Source organism: Alosa pseudoharengus, unplaced genomic scaffold (assembly GCF_046254945.1).
Source record: "Alosa pseudoharengus isolate Yale_2024_CS ecotype anadromous, Long Island Sound unplaced genomic scaffold, YU_APseudo_1.1 YU_APseudo_1.1_scf_15, whole genome shotgun sequence".
Taxonomy (NCBI): Eukaryota; Metazoa; Chordata; class Actinopteri; order Clupeiformes; family Clupeidae; genus Alosa; species Alosa pseudoharengus.
Genome location: NW_027468620.1, coordinates 26,105,967 through 26,132,654, shown reverse-complemented (window position 1 = coordinate 26,132,654; position 26,688 = coordinate 26,105,967). Strand labels below are relative to the sequence as shown.

Below are 26,688 nucleotides of genomic sequence, written 5' to 3'. Positions count from 1 at the left end.
GGCAATCTCACTATGGAGAGGCTGGCACACACAATCAAATACACACACATAACGTCAACAATGTGACAATGAGCCCCCAGAAAATATCCTATGCCCGAGACAGTGTCAGCTGATGTTTGTGTGCTGTCAGGAACTTATTTGCATTTAGGAGAGATTTTGGGCCAGGCGCCACACTCAAAGCCTACATTATTCTCCCTGAAAAGGAGACAGTGCAGTGTCTCTGGCCAATCTATCAATCTACTATCTGGGTCACAGGGCTATGATGTAAGGAATTGGAGAAGCCGTTGTCAACGCTATTATGTTTTCTATGTCACCTTAGAATCACACACATACCTCAATAATTTAATTGTGTTGCTATGGCACTCTAGCTAATCAACACAAATGTCATGACTATCTCATGTTAGTCAAAATCCAGGTACACGATTCGAACATCGTCCTCTAGGACAATCTGGGATTGGAGGTTGGGTTCAGGTTCAATACAGATGTGTACCGAATGAACCAAATGCTGTCTTTAACAGTAATCAACAGTAGGCTTTTTTGTTTGCGGACCATGTTTCAAATTCGAGTACCCACACAAATATATTAAGTGACGGACCATATGTCAGTTAACATCAAAAGAATTAGACCCATTTTTAAAATACTATTTCCATTGCACATCAGCAATGCTGTCAGTGAATTTTAGATTAGCAGTACCTAAATTAACTGAACCGTGACTTCAAAACCGACATACACACCAAACCATGATTTTTGTGTACCGTTACACCCCCAGGGTCAGAAGCTAAAGGTTGAAGGAAAAGGGATGTGGGGGCATGTAAACTGACCTCTCCCAGGGTGCTGTAGCTGTCCTCCTCGAGCTCCACGCGTTCTAGGAACTCGGTGAGCATGCGCGTGTCCTGCAGCTCAGAACTCTGCTGAGTCAACGCGCTCTGCACACTCTGGTATCTGGGAGACAGGACCGAAACAACAGTCAAAACACCACACACTCAAAACCTCAGACAATACCTTAGATATACCCCCCCACACACACACACAGATGGAAATGCGAAGAGGTCATTGTTTCTTCTTGAGCAATATCTTGACTCATTTTGATTTCAAAATATCATGCTTACCGAAAACCAAACAACACACAACATGTTTAGACTTGTGTACAGTGTGGTCTTTGGCTATCATATGGTGATATATAAAGTTCTTGCTCAAGACATGAAGGCGCCATTATTCTAAGAGCACAATGCCGTTGGCAGCAATCGCCGCACTCCTCAGAGGTGATGTCATCCCAACTGTCATGCAGCTGTTTAGGCAGCCTCTACCTGAACCAATGCACACACACACACACACACACACACACACACACACACACACACACAGACACACACACACACACACACACACACACAAACACACACACAGGCTTTAAAATAGCCCCCAGCCGCAACCCAGGTCTGGAAGAGCATCAACGGCGCCCTTTCCTTGCTTTATTTTCTTTGGTAAGCTCTGTGTCTTTTACAGAGTCTGAGACTCGTGTTTATAGACAGGGGTGCAGCCCCAGCAAAGCAGACTACATCACAGGGGCCTCTTTTTTTAACGAGGAGTCCAGAGAAATGACCCCACAGCCTAACCCCACCTGCAGGAGAAGTACAGGCTTAAAGCTCATTTCAGTGGACATAAGTAGAGCATTACAGCGTGTGTGTGTGTGTGTGTGTGTGTGTGTGTATGTGTGTGTGTGTGTGTGTGTGTGTGTGTGTGTGTGTGTGTGTGTGTGTGTGTGTGTGTGTGTGGACTTACAGGTCACAAATCATGAGGAAACCTCCTTTAAATGAATTTGGAGTGAAATTAATGACACCCTCTACAGGAATGGGCTTGCCAGGTAAGTCAATATTACATCATTTCAACTAAATGAAAGACTCTCTGCTCAGATTAATTCTTTATGAATTGTGCTGTTAAATATCCTGTTTGGATTTTTTGCTGTAGAATGAGAATGAGTGGGGAATTTCCTGTAAGTGGCACTGCCCCTCATCTGATGAGGTGAATGGAAGGAGAGGGCAAACCAAAATATTCAACAGTAGTCATTGAGAGCCAAAATAGTGGACAAGAACACCCAGACGCCATTTGGGGAGACGGCAATACGAATAGGCACTCACTTCCTCCCCACTTCCTGGATGCGCGCGGGCAGCAGCTCGGTGTGCAGGTGCCTCTGAGTGCGTAGCGTGTCCACCTCGCGCCTCAGGGCTTGTAGGTGGAGCCCGCGGGCGGACAGCTCGTTCTCCAGCAGGCAGCTCTCTCGCTCGGCCAGGCTCATGGACTCCGGGTCCCCCGCCACCGAGCTCTCCCGGATGGACGTCTCCACCGCCTCCAGCCAGGTCTCCAGACCACTCAGAGCCTGCAGGACCGTCACCGCCTGGAGAGAGAGGGACACAGGGTGAGAGGGTGGCATCAGTGAGGTGAAGCACAACGTTGGCCACAAGCCTTTGTTTTTGACAGTTTTTGATTAATATCTATGAAACAACTGTTTTGCTCCTCGGAAAGTATCATTAAACATTCTGGTCCAGGCTACATGACAATCACCTTCTGTGAATGGATTACTATAAACATAAAAAGGCAAACTAATTGATGTAAAGGAGTTGCAGACTTTTTTTGAGAGAGGGTTGAGTAAGGGGGTGCAAGTCAGAAGAGGCGAGACAAATTGGATTCACAGACCCACACGTCTTAGATTGCAACCACATGTGAGGCGATTACACTGATGTAATCACAAGCCTGATGAGCGAATAAACGAGGAGGGTGGGGGGTGGGGGGGTAACGAGGAGGGTGGGGGGGGGCTCACCCTGAAGTTGAGCTCCTCGGAGGCCTGCAAGACCACCACGTTCCTCTGATGCTGCTTCTTTAGCTCCTCCCACAGGACCTCCAGCTGGCCCAGGAACTCCTTGATCTTGGCGCTGCCTGGATGCTGAGCTCTCACCAGGCTACGGCCCTCCTGTGGGTCAGTCAGGGAGGAGGATTTGTTTAGCACAAGTATTTTTGAGCTGCCTTTTACTTGAGGATATCTTGACAGAGCAGCTACCTGGTTTGGGGGTTGGCTGTGAGTACAGTATATGCTTCCTGTTCATAACCTCTAGCTAACCAAACAGAAAACATCAGACTACCTTCCAGAGAGCAGTAGGAACTACAACAGAAATTTGGATCACCACTCCAGCATAATTTCAGAAATAATTTGTCCTGTTGGAACATAACTTTATTTAAACTACAAAAGGATTGCACAAACTTTCTCAAACTTTAACTTTATCAAGTATAACTTTATTAAATCACCTGCACAATCTGTAAAGTGGTTAGGCTATTGTGTGATTGATTTGTATCAAGGTTAGATCAGTGTTACCCTGAGAAACAGTAAACCGGTTGTTATTGACAAACAGGAAGCCCTGCCTCTGGCCAGCAAGAGCTTCCTGTGTTTGGTACCTTTTTGACCAGCTCTATCCGTGCTCTGTTGCACAGGATGTCCTGCTCTAGGACCGCCTGACACCTCTTGGCCGCCTCAAAGCTGGAGTTCGAGCCCACTGTGTAACAGATCTGCGTTGCCATGGCGACATTGTCCTTCAGCCATGACAGGGTCTGTTTTTTATGAAAGAAGGGAAATGAAAAAGTGCCAAGTGAGAGGTGACATTCCGCAAAAGAACAGGGATGTGTGTGTGTGTGTGTGTGTGTGTGTGTGTGTGTGTGTGTCTGTGCGTGTGTGCGTGTGGATATGTGTGGAGTAACTGGAGAGTCACTGGGAAGGGGTGAGACATGCAATACGAGGGATTGGATTAAATCTACTGGGATCTGGCTTATGAGTGGGCCTGGCGGCAGTCTAGACGCAGACATGTTTGCTGCTGGAGACGGATGCAGCCCGGGACAATTCCTGGAAGTCGGACGGGTGAGGGACCCTGGGTCAGTGGCGATGTCACATTCTCTCTATTTCACAGACAAACACGCACACACACAAACACACAGAATCAAATACTCGCACACACACACACACACACACACACACACACACACATACACACACTCACACAGGCCCGCTTGCACAGTATTTCCAAGCAGCCACGCAATGTCTAATTAAGACAGGGAGATGGTCTTGTGTTCCTGCTCCATGTCGTGACCTCATCCCACAGGCATCAGCTCCAGCCTCTTCCACTGGCTGCCGGCCGCCGACGCAGCCAACGAGAGCGCTACTCCCTCTCCCAAAGGACACCACAGATATTTCTGAACATTTTCTCTCACTTTCACTCACTCACTCATTCTCTCTTTCTCTCTTTCTCTCTGTCTGTCCGTCTGTCTGTCTCTTCTCCTCCTGCTGAGAAGGGATGATGAGGAAGAGCAGGCGAGGCCAGTGTTGCGTAACGGTTGTGTAATGCTCGTGTAATGATGGAGGAGGAGGTGGAGGAAGAGGAGGAGGAGGAGGTGGAGGAAGAGGAGGAGGAGGAGGAGGAGGAGGAGGTGGAAATGGGCACCTTGTCTGCGGACACAGTAAATTTCTGGAGCTGCGTGTGGAGCTGCGTGTGGAGCTGTGGGTGGTCCCCTCCGGTCCCCGGCACTGCTGCCACCGCAACCTGCTTCTCCTCGGACGTCTGCTTCCTGCCGCCAAAGAGGGGAGAGGAAAAAATAAGAAAGCAACTCAACTAACTTAAAGCGTTTGGCTAGTTAGCTTATATCTACATAAAAGAGATGAGGGTGTGGTTGGGGGGGGGGAGGGGGGGGGAGGATGGAGTTGGGTAGATGTGGGAGAAAACAGAGTGGAACATTAGGTCAGGGGAGGGGGTCAAACAGAAGGTCACCTTTCCGCCTCCGTCTGAGGTCGCGCAATGACTTCGCTCGCAATGGCGTTCTGGCCACTCTCGTCCAGGCTGCAGCCCGTCAGCGCTCTAGTGGTTGCTGTTTCCCTCCCACCCTGTGGGAAAAAAAACACAACACAGAAACAGACATCAGCTGCAGCACAGACTTGACGACATGTTCGATGACACGTCAGCGGCAACGGGAGGAATCGGCACGACGACAGCGTCCCACCGTCATCAGCGGTCACCGAATTAGGGGAAATTCAGCGAGCTGATTTCGTAATGTTTGGCCATCCGCAGCAGAAACGTGGCGTTGCCATGGTACCACGAGAGTGAATGTCACAGTGTGTGTGTGTGTGTGTTTCTTTTTTTTTTTTAAGGGACCAGACGTCATGGACACACTCCGGGAAAAGTTTGACTAGTTTTTCTTTCTCTCATTTCTTCATCCGTCCCTGGAGTTACAGCAACCCCCAGTAGTTCATAGCCAACACTGCAGGGAAAAGCCAACACAGGAAAGCACTTCTCATTTCTCCACTCGTACGCTACCCTATGCAGTACAACCACCCTCTAAGACAAGCCCCCCATTTGAACTAGCAGAACATTTTTCACTCTTTTTTTTTTAGGAATATATCACATAAAAGTCACTCTGAGCAAACAAATGAAGATGTTATGAAAGAGACACTTGGTATTACTATGGAAAGAACAGATCTGGATTGGAAAGCGGGATTGGGGTCAGTCGGTTTGGTGACCACAAGCTTGGCAAGCGAGGGAGGGACATGTATCAATGACTAAACACTGTTTTTATTTGCACTTCTGCTTGAATACGGACTGAGCAGAGGTCTGTAGGGGTTTGACATTTGCAATGTAATTTATACCCCCTATATGCACCGCAACATCTGCATCTCTCCCCCGCTCCCCCGCTCTGTCCCTCAAACAGCCCCCATTTCTGTTTGGCCCTGTGCACGAGCTGTCTCGCAAATACTCCACTTTTCCACTCACACAACTTCATGGTTTGTTCTCTCTGTCGCTCTGTGAGTGTGTGTGGGTGTGTGTGTGTGTGTGTGAGTAAGTGTATAGCACTCTGTGTGTGTGTGTGTGTGTATGTGTGTGTGAGTACTGTAAGTGTGTAGCACTCTGTGTGTGTGTGTGTGTGTGTGTGTGTGTGTGTGTGTGTGTGTGTGTGTGTGTGTGTGTGTGTGTGTGTGTGTGTGTGTGTGTGTATGAGTGAACAAGTGTTTGGTACTCTATGTGAGTGTGTGTGTGTGTGTGTGTGTGTGTGTGTATGTATGTGCACGTGGGTATGTGTGTGTGTGTGTGTAGGGGAGGTGGTGACGGGCGTGAGTTCAGCTCTCAGCCTGAGCTGTTAAGGGCCCCAGCTCAGCGCCTCTGGCCCGCTGCTCTTTAACGAGCTCTCAGGTGGGGTAAAGGAGAGGGGAGCCAAGGCCCTCTTCCGTGTCGGGGCTCCCAGGGAGTGTGCCTGAGATGCGGGGCAGGCGGCCCCGACTTTCCCCTGGCAGGTGGGGAGTGTTCCCACTCTACTCCTCAGCTCCAGCTGACACACATCACTGGGCTACAACGCGAAGGCCACACACACACAAACACACACACACATGCACGCACGCACGCACGCACGCATGCACGCTGTGGCTATGCTACATCCCCTCTTCTTCGTAACTACCACACTACTAATTGCACTTAATTAACTGTTGCAGAGTAATGGAAAAGAAAGGAAGAGACGGGTTGAGAGGGTCAGAACTTTCATGTGTGTGTGTGTGTGTGTGTGTGTGTGTGTGTGTGTGTGTGTGTGTGTGTGTGTGTGTGTGCATGTGTGCGTGTGTGTGTGTGTATGTGTGCATATGTGTTTGTGTGTGTGTTTGTGTGTTTGTGTGTGTGTGTGTGTGTGTCTGTGTGTGTGTGTGTATGTCTGTGTGTGTGTGTGTGTGTGTGTGAGGGCAACTACGTTTGTGTGTGTGTGTGCGCATGTCTGGGGATAGGGTCCACGGAAACATTAAATTTAAGAGGGTTTAATAGAGCTGAAAAGCATGCCTGTCAGTGGAGGGGAATGGTTTCAATCACACAGAGGCGCGTTATCAGCGTCGCTCATGAATTTCAACAGCAAGAATAACAAAGCTCTGGCCAATTAGGCCCGCAGGCTCGATAAGCATCGGTGACGTGTCCCCCTCGCTCCTGCCCGCTTCCCCCTGCTCCGCGCCTCAGGCCACTCCAAACAACTTCAGAAGTTTATCTGCGCCCCCTGGGAGCCTTTCCTTTTCCGACAGAAAAAGAAAATGAGAGGGAGATTTATGTCACTCGGGGCAGAAAATACACCCCTCTGAACGACTTCCTGCTTCAATTAATGCCACCCCCCCCCCCCTTCATTATTAGCTATTCCGCTTTGTTCCTCAGCCCCGCACCTTAAATCTTTCACTTAAATGGAGGATTTATGTCTTGTGTCTCTTTCCCCTCCTAACTGCAAGCCATTTTGACTGATATATTAGCGTGTCAGATGAGATCACTAATCATCATGTAAATCTGATGCCATGGAAGCTCAGCATCTGGTTACTGTTACAGACTAGTGAAAACATATATGACCTGTATATCATGTATATCACCAATTGGAGTGGATTTGATCATATTGCCATCCTTATATTTCTGGCCTGAAGTACATAAACACATGCACATCTACACCCACTTGCAAACAAACACATGCGTGCGCGCACACACACACACACACACACTCACACACACACACACACACACACACAACCACCTGTAAATGGCGAGAGAACGTTTTCTGCTAAATCAGGAATTTTTACTTGTGTATGTGTGTGCATGTGTGAGACAGAGAGAGCGAGAGACAGCAAGAGAGAGAGAGAGAGAGAGAGAGAGAGAGAAAGAGAGAGAGAGAGAGAGAAGAGAGTGTGTGTCCCAAGTCAACATCCAGCAGCAGCTGCTTCGTCCCAAGCCATCCAGCGCTCCTAATGTGCTGTAATCAGTTCAGCACTTCCAGAGGCGGAGTGCGGGCCCATTTCTTTTACGGCCTGGCTTGTGGCTTTCCTTTTTCGCCTGGCACCACGGCACACTCTGCGCACACGGCACCAGGCCTGTGGGCTCGGCCGGCGCGGCTCTCTTTTCCCCTCGCGCTCTCTTATTAAAACTCTCCATAAAGAGTAATGAGCACAACTCCCACGCATCTTGCACTCAGGTAACCCCCCCGACTGCCAAGCACTGGCCGACACAAGTGCCCATTGTTGTTGTGAACCCGCGCGGGCCTCCGTTAAAAAAAAGAAAGGTGCCGGCAGTGCCAGGCCACGGGGCGAGACAAACACCTGAGATAGCACCCGTACCGGCCGCAGCACTGATGTCACAATGCCGCAGCAGCTGGAACAGGTGGCAACGCGGCATGGTTCCGCAGGGTAGCCAAAGGCAAGTGAGAGAGAGGGAGAGAGAGAGAGAGAGAGAGATAGAGAGAGAGAGTGGAAAGAATGGATGTGACTCTCGTGCCATAGCGCGGAGACCTGAAGGAGGCATTGTGCCAGAACACAGGGTCATTCGGAGGGGATGGTTCGGGGGCCTTCGCCAGAACCCAGCGGGGACACTGCCTCTCGACGCACAGCCTCGCTTCGGGCACCGACAAGGCAAACATCTAAAAAGCACTTACGGGCTATATGAACGACCTGACTCGTAGGTTTTAAATCCAACATTTACCAAACCTGTTTTTATAGTAAAATAAAGCTTGTATTTAGAGTATTTTTAAACATATGGTCTCATAAAGGGCTCACCTAGACGGAGAAACATCTAAACTGCTAAGATGAGACCTCAATTGTGCAATGTGAGGGCAAACCTGGTGAGCAGTATGCCAGAGGACCTATCCAACACTAATGACCTTCTCATACCTTTCTCTATTCATACATAAGCTGATGTCTGTTCATTAATGTGGCTAAAAAGCCTGTACAGATGTTATTCAAACCATAATGTCAGAGGATATGAAAACTATTAAGGCTTAGCTGTTTTAAAAGAACCTCAAGTTCGCGTCGAGTTTGAGGAAAGGGCTGTTTGTTCTGGCGTGCAGTTTGGCCACATGGCACATGCCATGACTTAACGTTCCTCCTCATGGAAACGTCTAGAATTAGAACGCCAGAATAAACAACACCTCCGAAATCTCTTCCTGCGGGCAGTGGCGTATAGGGTGGAGCACAGGGCCAAGTTCTTAGTGGAAGATAGAGGAGGGGATGTGAGGAGGAAGGAAAAGAGCGAAAAAGAAATGGAAACACGCAAACACCAGACTGCCGCCCATTCCCTGCATCTTTCTTCAAGAGCTGTGCGAGTCTAATAAGCTGCATATACAGGAGGGCTGTGTGTTCGAGGCCGTGCCATTAGAGAGTCGATGGACCATGGCGTGTGTGGCAGAAAGTGTCTCTGCGGGCCAGAGGTTAGCCGACACGTGGGTAAAACCGGAGGCTTACACGCACCATTGAAAGTCAGGGCTGATGCTGGCCTAGCCTGCCTGAGTAAAGTCAGACAGCTTGAGACGGTCAGATAGACAACAGTCATTTTGCTTCTTCCAAAGTGAAGGTCTTGTCAGCACCGTGATCAAGGTGTGTTTGCTTGCAGCATGAGGTTATAATTTCTTGGCTGTTTTGTTGCTCGCACATCTTGAATCAATCGTGACTCAGTCGTCTCAGGCGAGGAAACAAACAGCCAAGTCCTGTCTGCAAAGAGGGAATAGTGAAGAGGGGAGGAAAGAGAGAGAGAAAGAGTGAGAGAAAGAAAGAGAGAGAGAGAGAGAGAAAGACAGGAACTCGCACACAGAGAGAAAGAGAGTCACACATACTGTAGTGTCGCATGTCCGTGGTAAATACCAAGCTACTGACCGCACATCCCTTGAGCCGGTTCTGCTCCTCTTTCACCTCCTTTCCCATGAGCCTGTGCGCTGGCGTTCCCACGCTGCACTGGGGCTCTTTGGACGGAGTCGCCGGGTCACTGTCTTCCCTGGCAAAATGGGAACTGGGGGGAGCTGGCTTCTCGCTCCTGTGAAACGGAGGAGAATTCAAGGGTCAGCTAAACCTGTCATCTGAACGTCTAACTCGCAGACATGCTACACACAAACCCCTTGATTGATTTTGAACTACGAGCCTTATAAACATTCTCACATTGCCCCCGGAGTCTGTGTACAAAGACTGAAAATAGTCACGAAAGGTTACAGCTACAAAAGTAGAGTGATGTCATTGGATACTGATCTAAACATAGCTTGGAGATACATGACGTAAAAAGATTGATGGCTAAATAAATGTCTAAATCGTGTCAAACAGGCACACAGTTGATGGTTTAAGAACAGATAAGATTTTACAATAGTGGCTAATCTCTGGATATAGAAGAAAAAAAACAATCACTGTTGAGAAAGAAGAATAAAACTTAAAAATCCAACTAGCACTGACATGGACAATCATTCGTTGTTTACCTAGCTGCAGCTCAGCCCTCCATTTACAAATTATTGCTTTCAGCATGGCTATTTGGACTGGAAATCGGTCAACTGGAAACAGGTTAAATTATCCAACATTAACAACAGCTGCTCTTATGTTGTGGCTATCAACCAATAAGTGCTGAGCACATAGCATATACTAATAATCCACATGTCATTTATAATTTCCTTTACATGCATATGCAGCACAATAACAATCTGTCTATGGGTGACTTACCAGCCTGTCTGAATAGGGTGTATATGCCATGTGTTAACAGAATTATCATTATCAGACCCTTGGAGACCTTTACCTAAAGACCTGGTTTGTATAAGAGTTAATGTACATGAAGTACATACTGTATTTATTGGAAGCCTAATGTAAATGAATGTCATATTCAGTTTCAACACTTGGCTTGATGCTATGGCAACATTACTTTGTGTTGTAAGCAAACAGTTATTCTAAAAAAAATGGGCTCTGTGGTTCTTGCACTCAACTGGAAAGGCAGTTTGACCAAGTTAATTCAGTGAATAATCAAAGAAATTAAAAGCAAATGTTTGAAATAAAGTCAAAAGTTAAGTATTTGAGAAACTACTTTATGAGGTTCTCATTAACAGAATTTTTTTTTTTTTTCAAGCAAGATTTCACAATTTCCAGTCAAAGGCTTGTCTATTTTTTGTAGACGGTAGGGCTGCAGGTGCTCAGTCTTCTAAAATGATTTACATACATATATACTTTTCCAATATACTTCTGTATATGAAACACACCATTAATTAATATTTGAATATAGTCTCTGTGCCTTTATTGCCTAATGGTGCACTGGACTTGAGAGGATGAGTTCTATAGAAGAGAGAGAGAGATTGAGAGAGAGAGAGATAAAAAGAGAGAGAGAGAGAGAGAGAGAGAGAGAGAGATAGAGATAGAGAGACTTTCTTACAGTTTCCTCATTGCAGGATGAAATTATTTATGTTTTAACAGGGACGACACTGTAGGTGTTGGTGGTCACCATGGAAACTTTACCTGACAGCCTTCTGGAGCAGGGCCCAGCAGTCTTTCACCTCTCCCTGCTTCTGGGTGACCCTGGCTGCCAGGGAAGGGTGGAGATTTGACAGCTGAGAGACAGTCACGTCAAGCATCTGGCGTAAATGAATATGCAGGAGGTCATTGGCAGCACAGTACAGGAACACAACAGGAACACAACATTACATTTCAGAACGCATTTCACAAATGACAACCTGTTACACAAAGTGAAAGCTGATCTTGTCGACTCACCATAATCTGACTGGCTATGTCTCGGATCTCTCCATCTCCACCGCTTGCTTGACCAGGACTTGCGGAAATGCTTCTCCGCTAGGGAATGCATGAGTTGTTAAATCAGTTCCAGGCATGTAATATGCTTTCAAAATGTATACTATTAAAAACATGGCTAACAGCCTGAATTACCATGTTATTGATGGCACACATAATGTTATCTGCCTGTTGATAAAAGGAGGAGACATCCAGTGCAAGCTGCAGGTTTTCATGATAGTCCTTGAGGAGAGACTGGACCTTCAACCACCTAGAATACAAACGTAGGTGGTGAGCTGTGCTGTGACCTAGATAGGAGTGCTTAGCCTGCCATGTGTTTCATGAGGGACTTTCATTACATTACTAACATTTTATTAATGTGCTTCCTTCGAGAAGAGATGTTTCTTCCCTCAGTCTTCCCTTGTTTCTCCAGCTTCAGAGCCAAGTGATTGATTTCTTCATGAAGATTGCGATACAACTGCTCATCCTTGAAAGGGGTTCAAATAAACAGAGCCATATCATTGCTTTGAATCAATTTCACAGTCAGTTATCACGTCATGCTAAAACCATTCTCCCCCAAAGCCTATGAACTCCAGTAGGAAGGTCCTTCCCCTGAGTTTGTGTGTGTGTGTGTGTGTGGGTGTGTGTGTGTCTGTGTAAGTGTTTTTGGAAGCACTCACCTGTTTCAAATCTAAGATCCTCCTCGTCAGCTGCATTTTGTCAATGTTCTCCCCGAGGAGGTTGGCCAGCGACTGCTCCTCTTCCTGCTGACACGTACAGAAAGTTGACGCTTAATAGCTTCCCGTTGTTCTAACAAACCATTGTTTTTCTTTAAGCGCCGCTACTGTTGTTCTAAATTAGCCCGGCTACCATGGGACGATGAAAAACAGATAGATCTCGTTAAACAACATTATCTACTTTGAATTTAATCCCATGACACATGATTCACAGCCACGGTTCACAAAATACAAGTATGTGGCTAAATCAAGGGAAACCATGCCCAATGGCATTTACAGACAAAAGAAACCACATTGCATCCTACATATACTTTAGGGTGGTCCTTATTTTTAAAGTCTCCAATTGTCATGCTCTTAACCCTTCAAATTGTTCCTTTATATAAGAAAATACAGCATGCCAATTTTTATGGCAGTAACATAACTAGATGTACCGCATAGCGGTACAAAATATGACCGCCGCTCAGTCCTGCACATCCATTCCGCGAAAATAAATCATATTAATGAATTTGTCTCCATCTTCTACTCCATCCCCCACTCTTGAAACTTTTGTGTATGCTTGTTTGGAATGTGTGTTTGCACACATTCCGCACACAAAGTAGCCTACTGGCGCTGCAAAGGTGAATAGATTTGTTTCTGGGCCAAAAAATCTGTAACATTGTTATAAAACCTTTAAAATCTCTAAACAATCACAAGTAGGGCAGTTCATCATAGTCCATCCATTGCAACTGGACTGATGAAAGGTACACCTGTAGGCTACATTGTATTTGGGAAAAGCAGAAGGTAGCAGCATAATGTATTTATTTATTTATTATTAAACTAAAACAATCCCTGTCAGTTCCATGCAGTTTTCAACAGCTATCAAGAAGAGAGGTCATGTCATGGATTTTTGTGAATGTTTCTTCTTCTACATATGCATAGGTTTAGTCATCTAGTTCAAATTATATTCAGCTTTATTGTCAATGCACAAATTAAATACCAGTAGTCTAAAACAAAATGCCGTTTTACCCAGTGGTGCAAATAACTGACATGTCCAAAAGGGCCTTCATGAAATGCGTTGCGAGACTGTTAATACACATTTTAACGGGCAAAGTTGAAGAGCTACTCTCCGTTATTGTTTGTGCAAATAATATGCTGATTCATGTTCCCTTGCATTTTGCAACCATGAGGTCCATGGTTAAGCTCAATCTTTTGACGCAATCTTTTGATTTTCACCCAGCCTAGTCCATGGTTGTTTAATTTTGCGATTGAGATATCCACGCACTGGCGCCCCCCCTGCGACGTGTTCGCCCCCCGGTTTTAGAGCTATTCTAAATGCAAAAATGCATAGACATTGCATGCCAAAACCGTGACTGTTAACAAACTATAAGCTATATAAGGTAGGCCCTATGCTAGGCCTATTACACAACACAAATTGTCACCAGGCTATGCTGGCGACCCAAATAAAATCTCCGTTGGAACCAAAAAGTTAATAGTTTTGCATATCAGTAGTAATACATTTCACGTAGCTGTGAATCACGGAAAGGGCGAATGAAGTGGACACTTCTAAATGGAACCCAACCCACTGTACAGTAACTCAAGGTCTGTGGCTAAAGCAGCCATAATGAAAGCGTTATCATTGTTTGGATACTTCACACACACGTGTTTTTTAATCGCATAGACTACAACTACCAAGCTGGAATCAAAGCACATCGACTCCCCTCTCACACCCTAAACACGCACTTCGAACAAACAAAAAGCGCCTCAGTCTCACGGAATAGCCATAGGCAAAACTGTATCTGACCGGTGTAACGTTGGTATTAAATCATCCATCGCAAAGAATGATTTTTGTAGCACGTGCAACAAATATGTGTAGGTACAGCCCTGCCCTGAATACATCTCAACGTGCGCTCTAAAACATCTGGTTTAAATGGAGATGTAGATCATCACGGGATCATAGACAGGTTATCTTTCAGGTAGCCTAGGCCTATATATTTTCCATTTAAAAACCATCACGTAGCGAACGTGTTGTGGCTAACTCACTTAGCTCCTGTTAGTAGCCTAGGTTATGGTCATAAGCAAATGAGATGACAGTCGAAAGATACAATTAGTGCTGTTATCGATTTGCTTGGTAGCCTATAAACGCATTTATGGTTTTCTACAAATACATCAATAATCAAATTGGCCTCCATCACTCAACCATGCTAACGGTAAAATTATTTTACCTACGTTCTGCTATTGATAGGATTAACGTAGCCTACCTGCAGTAAAAAACAAGCATGTCCGATAAACATTCTCAGATTTATTTCGGCTTCAAGAGGAAATGGGAATTACATTTCATGCAGAAATCATCCTACCCTTAGACGTTCTCTGCGGTAAACTACTGTAGCCTACAGTCTTGTCCTTGTAGGAAGCATAGTGTCTTTCTAACCCACTTTAGATTAACTTCCAACAAAATTACGTCTCACTGCAACGATGCGCCATCTAGTGGACAAACGACTACTTATCGCCAATACTGGAAATGCAGCCATGATGATGATGATGAATATTTATTTTGGCTTTCTTTTAATCCTACTGAATTTGTAATTATGTATCAGCCGTTCTAATACCGATAGTATGTGGGTGCCTGTGTGTGTGTGTGCATGTGTATATGTGTGCACCACCATCTACAGGCCAATGAGTGTAGAGTCACTAAATGTACACATAACTTAATTTTTTAGACCCCCCCATGGATGAAATTCTACGAAACTTGGCATACCCCCAGAGAATGTCAGGTTAATCATACACATAAACTTTGGTGCAGTTCTGAACGTCTTTACTGAAGAGAGGGGCGATTAAAGCAGAATGATATTGCATTTTCATTTTTTACCGGGGGGGTGCAAATCACAAATGAGTGATTATGGGCTAAGTTGATGTGGGCCCTTGAGACCAACATACCATAAAAATTTCTTCATCCTCGGTGCCACGGTTCAGGTAGTTATTTAGGAAAAACTGCATTTTTTGGGTTTCGGGGGGCCCAGCGCGGAGGGGGAGTGGCCCCCGGGGACCAAACGAAATTTTTCCGTAAAAGTCTAGTGGGGCTACATACCCACCAAATTTCATGTGCCCCGGTGTTTCGGTGCCCCGGGTATCGTTGACCAAAATTTCAGGAAGTAGATGACGGGAAAAAAAAAAAAAAAAAAAAAAAAAAAAAAAAAAAAAAAAAACTTTGACAATCCCTATATGACCGCTTCGCTAGCTTCGCTAGCGGCGGTCATAATAATTACTGGTAGGTCAATAGCTTTAAACTTTCAGATGATTTTCTGTTTGATGATTTTCATAAAAACAGATAATTTGAATTGGTATTGTAACTGGCTAGTAAAATTCCAAAACAATCTCCATAAAAGCATCTAATGCACCATATATTCCTGAATATGTATTTTAGATACATATTTTACATACACATCTCAGTTTACTTATTGTAGAAACTAAATCCAAATTAATCCATCCATGACCCGGTTTAGCAGATTTACCTTTCCTGGTGGAATCAATACATATTTCTATTGATGATCACCTTGGTTATTGTTTGGGTTTAGAGCACATTTTTTGGTCTTCATTAAAACATTCAAACAATTGTATCCACGGAACCCCAAATATGTGCTACAAAACTGTATGAGGAAAAGGCATCTTCACCATTACTTGCTCAGCTTTGCTTGCAGTTGTGTTGTGTACCAAGAGCAAAATCATGGCAAAAACAAGAAGTGAAGTTTATTTGATTGGTTCCACCATACCAGAATTAGTTGGATCAAATCTGCCATCTATGAATGGAAGATCACTGACGGATCTATCCAGACTGCAAAAAGTCAACACTGGCTACTGAGCATCAGAAATGAGGGATTGTTGAAAACGTTGTGCTTTTTTGGAGATTGTTGTCATTGTTTTGATTGTCTGATTTCAATAAAATGTAGTTCATTTGCAGCAACTTTTAATATTACTTGCATATCACAATAACGCAGCACAGCTTAACATAGGCAATCTTCCACATGATTGAGCTACCTCTAAATAAAAACCTCATTTTTGCATATTTCTAATTTTGAAGTTAAAAGGAACAGTTTAAGAGGTTAAGACACTAACATTTTGCAAAAAAAAAAAAGGACTTGATAAGGACCACCCTAATATACTTGTCAATGCAATGCATAGACATGTCATGTCTATACTGTCCCCACAGTAGCCTACATCTAACTACAAGACTGGAAGAAGAAAAGCCAATGAGAATTGTAATAATGTAAGACAATGTGAGGAACTCAACACAGCAACACAGCAATGGGGAAGAGATGGTGTGAAACCATGGAGTCTACCTTTTCTTTGATCCAGGCCTCTAGACGCTCAACTTTTCTGTTGAATTCGTGCAGGTTCTTGGCGCCTCCCAGAGCTTTGGTCTGATTGGCCGCCGTCTGTTTGAGGGTCTGCCATTGGTCCCTCACCTGACTCAGCTGTTTCTTCACTAGGTCAGAGGTAGGGTTGGTCTTACACATCAACTGCTCGCCCATCTGTCCAAAGAGAATTGATGAGTTCATGAGTTACATGAAAAGATAGACTAGTGTCAGGAATAATTTTGGTGTATGTCACCGACTGACAATCGGTCGACTCAGGTTCGATTCCCGCCGCTGTGAGTCTGTGTCGCTTTGAATAAAATCATCTGCTGTATCAGTCAACTTAACTTAGATTGTGTTTTGAGCCAGCAAATATATACTACAAACCCAAACTTTATTGTTGAGTCATCAGTTGACTGATTTTCTTTTGTAAAAATAAGAATCACACAGATATGTGCACTTCAAAGGCATTATTTTGCATCACTGAAGTCAGTCACAATCCAGTCAGCTAGATAATAATAAGGCTACAGTGGACTAGCATGTTGCAGGGGCTGCTAAAAACACAGAGAAACAACACACTGAAAACTCGGCCAATCACAGCCCTTGCCGTCGAACGCTCCGTCTGGTTCGACCGCGGAACGCCAGAGCGGACTTATGCTGCCCCCAAGCGGCTGCAGTTGTACTTACATTTCACCCAGCTGCGTGAATCACGTTGTTCGTGAATGAAGTGTCCATTCTTAACTACTACCCACTGTACAGTAGCTACACAAACTTAAGATAACATATTTAGTACATAATATTCTCATTTTTCTATCACCACCATGTGAATACAATGAAACAATAGACAGAGGGAGTTTTTAGACCCTAAGAAAGTAATGCAGAAGGTCATGTTAACGAGACAGATGCTGGCAGTCCTCCACCTCTCCTCACACGCATCTGAATCAGTGCAGAGTTCCGGCGTGGCCCTCACAAGCACTCCGGAGTCAAAGAAGGTTAATTATTAGTAATGTACCATTTCCAAATAACCTCTCCAGAGACTACAAGAATAAACAGTGTCCTGGTGATGGAGGCTGGCTGGGAAGAGAGCCTTCTCACTCTCCTCCACTCTTTTGCTCTCTCTCTCTCTCTCCCTCCCTCTCTCTCTCTCTCTCTCTCCCTCTCTCTCTCTCCCTCTCTCTCTCTCCCTCTCTCTCTTTGCCCTCTGAACTTCTTACATTGTGATTGTGCAAGGGACAACAGCTTTACTGAACGCCATACAAACTTTTATTCCAAAACAGAAGATAGCACAAACTGTTCCAGCATACTGGACGTAACTGGTTTGCGACACAGCGTAAACGTTACAAGATGTTTTAACACTCTCTTTCCATCGATTCTTACACTGTGAAGGAACCCCCAGGGCACACTGTAATCCGACTATTAAAATAAGGAACTGTCCAATGTTTTTCCAGGTCTCTTAAGGTGGGTTCAGCTTCTGTGACCACTTGTTCAGGATGATATCCGCAATGTTACATGTTTTGGGACCTTGTGAAAATAGAGCGCTTCTCACCTGGTTCAGCTGAATGAGGGTATTCTCAAAGTCCTTGAGGTCTCTTTGGAGGGTTTGAGACACCTCCTCCCAGTCTGTGAGGGGGGATCTCTGAATATTACACCCATCCTTCAAGTCCCTCAGCTTCCCTTTGATCCACGCTTCAGCCTGAAGGCAAACCAAAGGTGTATCTCAGTAAACGAGAGTCTAATTGAGGTGTACTGAATCTGGCTGGTTGATATGGTGACTGACACAGTTCAACAACAGACAAGCTGTTGTTCATTTGCATATCTTTTTTTTAATCATCGTAGATATTAATATCTCTGAAGTTGAATTACTTTGTGCCTGTTTGGAGGCATGTGAATGGGTTTTTCATTCAAAGATCTTGCAAGATCACTTTCCTACAATATCTTTTATTCAATATCTTATGCTAATTTGCTATGTCAATGTTTTTGTTAAACTTACTTATTCCTTTTTATTAAACTGACTTTTATCTTGTTTAGAGAAATGTACTTTTCTTTATTTCTACAGCCAAAAATGTCCTGAAGTGGAAGTTTTGTTAGAGTGTGTGTCAGATTTCTCTGTTAACTTCTGCTGTACCACTCTCTTCCAGCCTCTGGACACGATTCATAGTTTCCCTCTGTGGACTACTCACTGGAAACATTATATTACCCAAACAGTTTAGGTAAAGCTTTGCTGACTACATCTGAGGTAGCTGCTGCTGCTATGAGACTATGAGCCCACATCACTGGTGTGTGTGTATGTGTGTGCGGGTGTGTGTGTGTGTGTGTGCGTGTGTGTGTGTGTGTGTGTGCGGGTGTGTGTGTGTGTGTGTGTCTGTGTGTGGGAGATAGAGGGAGAGGGAGAGAGGGAGAGAGAGAGATTCAGGCTCTCTGCATTGCCATGCAGGGCAAGAGTATGACTGTCATTTCTCTGTTTATGTGGAGCAACACTTCAGAATCACGCACCACAGAGGTCACCTTTCTTTCCAGTGTCATGCTATCCAAGGCAGAGGTTTCTTTTGGCAAGTCTGCCAAGACGGTTGCATAAGTCTCTAAAACAGCCCTTTTCTGGCTGCATCGGCATGGTGTGAATCGAAAACAAGTGGCAAGACTGGAGGATCAGTGCGTGTTTATTTGGTATGAATACAATGTATGACTGGTCTGTACAGATAGAAGCCCACCCAAGTCAAAATGTCTGTGAGTGCTGCAACGCTGCAGTTGTACATCAAGCAGCCGTTCGCCTGTAAATAGTACAATATCCCTCAATGAAAAATTCCTGTTACTTTAGGTAATGGGACAGAACAGAGAAGATTGTTTTGGTCTTTCTTTTGCGGTTAGGTGAATTTATTCCCTGTCCTTAAATCTGATTTAGTTTTTTTCGGATCATGGCCACAGTTGCAAGGCCAGATATTTTTGTCATTAGTTCAGTAATGTTGCTTTAGATGTGCTGAGACTAGGGAGCACAGTTCAACTTCTGTCGAAAAAAAATCATAGCATAGCTTGGCAACCACACTTGAGTTTTTGCATGAAATTAAAATATGATGTCACCTCTCTAAAGAGAACAGTCATTAACTTTAATAGCTCCCTTGGGCCTCGAAGGTATTTCTGTTTTCAAAGCTTGAGAAAACATGGCCGCCCCTATCACATCACAGTAGTTCCCATGGCGATTTTTGCTGCAAAAAATGACTTCATCCAGGAAGTGAAATGCCTTTGTTTTCTTCCACTTTCCACTAAAACAATGGTGCATTTTTTTTTCCAGAAATGCCATCACTTTCACCATCTTTTGAGGCGCTTAAATAGCTGAACCACTGTCTCCTCCTGGGGCATGTTTGTTTTCATGCAAGGTTCTCAGACTACCATTTATAAAAAAAAAATTTGTTGCTTTGAACATCACAGCCTGAGCATGCTGGAAAACAAATTCCAGGGACCCAACCAACCCAAACTGTGTCTAGGTATCAATTAACTAAACGCAAATACTTTCTGTTGACCATGTGCACTATGATTTGGACTGGACACATAGGCCACGAAAACCATCTTCACTCCTCCAATTCAGCCCAGTCATTTATCTCTTTTTTGGTGAGATATATAATTGAAAAAAAAATGTGAAGAAGACAAGCTGCTTTACAGGATGATCCTCAACTATTTCCACAGAGGAATTTTATCAATGGCTATGTTAGGCGTTGTGGTGGCCTCACTCTCTCTCTGTGTTTCTCTCTGTTTCATTTTTGGAAACCTAGCAGACACTTACATGTCTCCAGTTCAGAGTTTGTACTCGTACAGTTTTTGCACAGCCATGCAAGGCTGCAATAAACAAATTCATCAAAAGCTGCCACTGGACTGCATCACTGCACTGCACCAACAGAGTGCCAGTGGCTGAAAAAAAAACAAACACACTTGCCGAGACGCTTTCCGTGAAAACGCGCAGCAGCTCTGTAAAAACCAATGGTGCTTCAGTTTATTAACACCGACAGCAAGTTATACATCCTCTCCGCACGCATACATCCCTGCAAAGTTATTTCCCCTACTTGCTGTTATTGCAGCTCAATTATCTTGCGCTGGATTGGCTGGTGGAGCAGGCAGACAAGGGCTCCCGCCAGCTGGGCCTGGTGGCCCAGAGCCGAACCCACAGAAAAATGTCCATGTAGGTTGGAGCCCGCATGGCGATGAGATAACACGAGTGCGAGTGCTGCCTTGGTTGGTCTCCGCGGGCCAAAGGCGTGAAGGGATGAAGCCAAACAATGATCTCATCCTCAAATAATTGCTCCTCTTGTGACTATTCCCCCTTTCTCCTCCCTCTGCTCTCAATCGCCTGCTTGCTTGCCTGCTCTGCCTGCTCTCATGCACTGCAACTTAAAAGAACAGAGGCGGAACAAAAGAAAAACAAAAAAGAGAAGGATAACCTTTACACAAGGTCAACGGACAGGGATAGTCTGTTTCCATGTGCGTTTGTGTGTCTGTGTTATTGCGTGTGTGTGTGTGTGTGTGTGTGTGTGTGTGTGTGTGTGTGTGTATGTGAGAGAGCATGACTGTGTGTGTTTTGTTTCCACAGCCAAGCCCTGGTCAACCTCACACAAGACCCCAAAGGACTCTGTGCCAGGAGTCTCATCATGTTAAAATAATGAGTGCTTCACACAAAGGCTTGGCTGGAGGAACTTCCCCTTGTTCTTTTTTTAATTTTATTTTCCACTTAGTCTTTGTTTTCATGTTCAGTCCAAATCTTGGTACAAATAGACTCAGTGGCATGACAGAAAACAAATTCTTCATTACTTGTGAAAATGTACCATGAACATCACTGAGCTAATGCTAAGGCATACACTTTGGGCAGAGAGGAAATATATATAAATAATGCATTAATCATTTTAGTCTGTTTGGGTGTTTTCATATTTATATGGAAGTAATTATACTATGGCTTACCTGAGATATCTCCTTGTTAAAGAGGGCATTGCGCTGGGCGAAACAGTGATCGTTCTGGATTGCTGTGCCTTTACAACTTGGTGGCGTGTCCTTGTTCTCACTCAGTGGACTCTCCCCCTTTGGAAGATCTCTTTTCAGTGACAGGGCCTTAAAGATTGGCGTCTGTGAGAACATCAAAACAGGCACAATGAAGTCATCTGAACCAACCGCTCACAGCACTTTAGAGACATCAATAAAAGTGAATGTTCTGTATATGTCTCGGGTTGCCATTGTATCAGCGAGAGCCTCAGTGCTGCCTTGGGTGAAGTCATGTTGTGTGGTGTGATGAAAACTGATGTGATGGACAGATATGTTAACAAACATTCCAAAGCAAAACTTCAGGGAACATTTGGAAGGGCAGGCTATGCCGGAGACAAAGCCACAAACCACACGGCTAAAACAGAATCAGATTACATCACTGGTGATGACTAAGGTGTGCTAGCCTAGCCTGCTGCACAGCCTTGGTAACCCAGTTATAGCATGCCACCAAAGCCAAGGCATGTCTGAGTCTGTAGCCAGTCACATTGCGGTGACAAAGTATGTTTGGTTTGATTCACAGTATAAAAATCTGTGAAATTCCACCACTTTCATCATTCATACTATGTATATTGATATGTTTGTTTGTTTGTTTTTTTTAAGAAAAAGCTGCTGCAAATATTTAAATAAATGTACATAATACAGTATGTTTTGTGTCCACTAGCATACAATGTACTTTATATATTAAAAGTACTGTTTAAAACTCTGATTATTAAATCCTGAGTAACTGATTGGGGTGTGTGGGGTGTGACATGCATTATCTCTCGTCTCATGCATCCTAGAGCAGAAAAATTGTACTCCCTGTGTCAGCCCTAAAAATGTTAACCTGCCAATTAAATCCGTTGAAACAATAGGACGCTATGGCAACCATGTGTTCATTACCTCAGGCCTCACAATGTCACCCAAAAGTGCACAATCAGCGCTATGCCCTATGGTAATGACATCAGGGACGGATTGAAATGGCGCAGAGGACTTGTGGTAATATGGTTTATTCAGCCAGGAAACATCTGGGAGAACAGGAGGGGACTCGACACCTCTTGGACTCTATCACCTCTCTGCATACAGACCCCACATCAAGCAGAGCCATGCTCCTCCAGAAAATCTTTACATATTTTTAGCAAAATTATTATTATTACTGTAACTATTCCGGGAGAGACACTCCAGTGGAATAAAACACAAATTTTGATGTTTATTTGGCTTTGCTCCTCCTGAGAGAATATCACCTGGTGTTCTCTGCGGCCCACTGTGTGTCCAGTCCTGTCCTGTCATGTCCTGTCCTCCACACTCTGACTTCATGTTTTCCACACGCGGTAAGCTAAACCCAAGGCCCTCTGTGTGTGTTTGAGGCTGATGTAGGCCAGGAGGAGCAGTCCCCATTCCCTCCCTCGCTCTCTCATTCCCTCGCTGACTGCTCCTCGGGATGACTCAAGACTTGGAGAAGCGGCAGTGCATCCAGTTCCACTCCCCCCCACCACACACACACACACACCACCCCCCCACCCCCACCCCAGTCCGAAAAGGCCACAGCATCACATAAATAAACACAGGCCTCACGGCTCAGCCTTATTCGGATACCTCCGACCATACAGGTGGTCGAACCGCAGGAAGGTCCCATTAAAGGGTTGCCCTTCTGTCTGAGGCTTTCAACCCATGCTGACTCTAAAACTCTTATAAAAATTTCACCACTTCTTTCCCCTCCTATTGTAAAACAATAAGCCTAAGCTTGGCGGCTGTGGCTATGACATCACATCCTAAATTCCAAAAGACCATTATCATATGTACATCTGGATCAGGCTAAGCACACGCCACTCTTAAAGTGACTCATGGTGAATATTTAATTTCATTCATCTAAGAGAGAGACTGTGTGTGTGTGTGTGTGTGTGTGTGTGTGCGCACACGTCTCTCTCTCTCTATCTATCTGTGATGTGTGTGTGTGTGTGTGTGTATATGGATGTATGATGGATGAGTGTAAGAGAGAGAGAGAGAGAGAGAGAGAACAGCCCTGCCTTTGAGCAATGCCTGTGGATATAGGAATTATACAGTACTGACATTGTGCATGAATAATTTATCTCTACACTATCGCACAGGTTATCCAGTCTAACAGGGTTATAAAGTTTGAAAAAAGAAAGAAAGAAAAGAAAGAAAAATCTTTGTTAATGTTAGCACTAAAACTACCCTGGAATAGAATGGTTCAGAAAGTCACCTGCTGAACACACTGGTATTTCCCTCTCGTTTCTTGAACACTGTTCTGTTTGTCTTCATCAGAATCTTTCCGAAGCAAAACCTAAGACAGAAAGATAGCCAACTTAAAACTGCAAAATGACAATGCTAACTTAACCTACAATGGAGTAGCTATGTCCAGTGCCAAAATAAATGTAGGCTATCGTGTCAATCGCGTTTTAATTGGACTCACTGATGCTTCTGAAAGTCTTCAGATGCCTATTTGAAAAGAGAGTATTTAACATTTCATATCATCTAACTTGCACCACAATGTACTAACATTTTCCTGTTGCAAGCGCTGACACAAACTTGGATGATGAGCAGAAAAAAACTGAGAATGTGATACAGTCTTATGCAATGCTGCCTTGCATAAGTCAAGTTTAAATGGGATGGGGATGAAGGAATATGAGCTCATCCTTATTACCAAGGAATTTCTCAATAATGCACTCTTCCTGTTCATCATTTAGTAAGCACACATTTCAGAGAATAGTACAATGTGGCCATTGTCCTCTTGACAACTGTTTTGCTCTGCTGTATTTTGAACACAATGGATCTTCAGTTATACATTTTTTAAGATTTAGGACAATTTATGACATCAGCTAAAGCAATAAAAAATAAGCCTATACGGAAAAGTGGATTAACTTTGGTCACGAAATGGTCTGCCATCAGGAAATGTGTATGGCTATGCTTTATGGTGACATCAACCAGCAACGACAAAACAAGTTGATATAAGAAACAACAACCAATTCAATTGACACCGCGTTTATTATCTGATTTATAGTATTTTCCTTTACTCTTACTGGTAGGAGTAAAGAAAACTGGTAGGTAAGAGTGGTAGCCGAGCATGATATTGCTAACAATCAGGTGCAGGAGTGTTGTCAAAACTGCCGACGGAAAGTCCTGACCCGCACGCACTACCTGGGACGTTGAGGGTTTACTTGTTCTGTACCCCACTGTAAGTAGCAAGAACGCACCGTGTTTTATCCATTAGCCTAAACTGTATACACTGTGATTCCAGCACAGCGGTCACTGTTTCCATAGGCGGGTGATTTATCTTGTGATTGTAATACATCTGTTGAGATTAATATGCGCAATACATTTGAGAAACCATGCGGTTACATGCAGTTGCATCACACGTGCATTTGTCTGTTAACAATGGCAACAGTTTGAAAAGCACTGTTTTTACGTAATATAATTACTGTAATATCTATCAAATTGTTATTAATATTAACAACTACTCCCTTTTGTGCCCATTTAATCCAATATCTCAATGTGTTAAAATACAGTCTAGTACATGCACTAGACTCCAAATTTCATTAATGAATTTCTTAACCACAGCAACCTAGATATTCAAGACATAGTTTTCAAGTTGTGATATTATAAACATGACATAAGACACTGGTTATATTGCCAAGTTGTGCTCAGTACCTTGAAATGAGAGCTGGGTTTATTTTCACAGCTCACTCCAACTATCCGAGGCAGTTGTGGGTTGGAGGTGGAGGTTGTGATGTTGTTGTTGTTATTGTTGTTTTCTACCTGGGGGTTGACTCTCACCCGTGGGATGCCTAGTCCATGGTCTGGCCGGGGTGTGTTGCTCTCTGGGCTGCTTGAGATAGCGATCTTCCGGATGGACCTGGAGGCTGCTGAGCCTGGGCTGATGGCGTTTCTGTTCAGATTATCCTCCTCAGCCATGTTTTGCTGCTGGTGTTTTGCCGGAATAACCTGAGTTGTTGTTGTTGTTGTTGTTGTTGTGTGTGGTGAAGTTGTTGTGGGCAATGAAGATGTTGTTAATGATGATGATGGTTGTGGTGGTACTAGCCGTGAGTTCCCAGAGTGCACTTGAGCTCGTCCCAGGAAAAGAGACACATGGTTGTTAAGATTGTGCCGCAGCTTGCAGTTGTCCAGTGCCTGACTGGGCAAGTAGCCCTCTGTAAAGTCTGGACACTTTGGTACGGATGGCACTGAGAGCTTGGTCCCGATAGTGAATGGTTGGACTTTCCTTACAATACTTTCAGACATTGTTCCCCCTCAAACAAATTATTCTTCATGTGTACACAAATATTAAAAACAAAAAACAAGAATATATTATTAATCATAACAGAAGTCCACTCACTTTCATCCTCTCTCTTTTCCGCTGTTTTCTTCCAAAAAATTAAAATATAAACTTCAAAGAGATAGAGGGAAGAAGGTGAGATGTGTCCAAAAATAGAGCCCTCAGTTGTCCACTTTCTTGTGCATGTTGAGAATGCAGAGCACGCAGCCGAGGATGGCTTCCTTGGACTCCTGCGAGCGCACCCGGTCCCAGATGTGACGCAGCGCTGTGCCGAGGTGGGACACGGCCGCGGAGAGGCTTCTGCGGAGGAACTGCGCCGCCGAGCCCGCTAATTTGCTACTGAGGAGCCTGATAACCAGGGAGCGCAGGAGGAGGAAAACGGCTGGCATGCTGCCTGGCTTTACCGTTAGAGAGAGAGAGAGAGAGAGAGAGAGAGAGAGAGAGAGAGAGGGAGGGAGGGAAAAAAAGAAAGGAGGAAAAAAAGAGCTTGGTGGAAGGAGGAGGTTTCGTGAATGAGGGATGAAGTCACCAGGGCTCTCTGTCTGTCAGAGCATGTGCAGAGGGAGCGGAGAGGAGGTTGTAAAATCTGGCTGTCAAAACTTCCTCCCTGAACAAGAACAGAGGGGCTGGGGGAGATAAGAGAAAAGAGTGGCAGAGACAGTGAGAGACCCCGCAGTGACCCTCTCGATCAGAGAGCCTCTATTGAATGAGGTAATGCTCCCAGACAAAAACAGTAAAAAGAAGAAAAGGAAAACACACCATGCGGAACTCACCTCAGTTGTT

General features: G+C 44.6%; 2 protein-coding genes across 7 annotated transcripts in view; both read right to left on the bottom strand.

Annotated features, from left to right (window-relative positions):
- Positions 1-26,067, bottom strand: part of mymx (myomixer) — a 42,143-nt gene extending 16,076 nt beyond the window's left edge. Inside the window, exons 1-18 of one of the 6 annotated variants that reach the window (XM_076286046.1) lie at positions 25,281-26,067; positions 23,836-23,916; positions 21,558-21,719; positions 18,163-18,309; positions 16,602-16,793; positions 12,232-12,318; positions 11,920-12,038; positions 11,708-11,822; positions 11,537-11,614; positions 11,285-11,400; positions 9,680-9,836; positions 4,809-4,921; positions 4,485-4,608; positions 3,448-3,600; positions 2,819-2,968; positions 2,139-2,395; positions 822-942; positions 1-21 (exon numbers count right to left, since the gene is read on the bottom strand). The exon at positions 1-21 is cut by the window's left edge and continues 174 nt beyond it. In XM_076286046.1, coding sequence (XP_076142161.1) covers positions 1-21; positions 822-942; positions 2,139-2,395; positions 2,819-2,968; positions 3,448-3,600; positions 4,485-4,608; positions 4,809-4,921; positions 9,680-9,836; positions 11,285-11,400; positions 11,537-11,614; positions 11,708-11,822; positions 11,920-12,038; positions 12,232-12,318; positions 16,602-16,793; positions 18,163-18,309; positions 21,558-21,719; positions 23,836-23,916; positions 25,281-25,871 — 2,784 coding nt within the window. In that variant the 5' untranslated portion in view covers positions 25,872-26,067. The remainder of the gene's footprint in view (positions 22-821; positions 943-2,138; positions 2,396-2,818; positions 2,969-3,447; positions 3,601-4,484; positions 4,609-4,808; positions 4,922-9,679; positions 9,837-11,284; positions 11,401-11,536; positions 11,615-11,707; positions 11,823-11,919; positions 12,039-12,231; positions 12,319-16,601; positions 16,794-18,162; positions 18,310-21,557; positions 21,720-23,835; positions 23,917-25,280) is intronic. The other 5 variants (XM_076286048.1, XM_076286047.1, XM_076286050.1 and 2 more) reach the window with 5 other exon arrangements.
- LOC143124477 (protein myomixer-like) lies at positions 25,579-26,347 on the bottom strand. Its single transcript, XM_076286052.1, has one exon. The coding sequence runs from the start codon at positions 26,292-26,294 to the stop codon at positions 26,067-26,069; it is 228 nt and encodes a 75-aa protein (XP_076142167.1). The 5' UTR covers positions 26,295-26,347; the 3' UTR covers positions 25,579-26,066.
- Between the last annotated feature and the right edge of the window lie 341 nt (positions 26,348-26,688).

What these genes read in the sequence shown, in the direction of transcription:
- LOC143124477 (XM_076286052.1), bottom strand. Translation starts at nt 26,294, where the DNA reads ATGCCAGCCGTTTTCCTCCTCCTGCGCTCCCTGGTTATCAGGCTCCTC.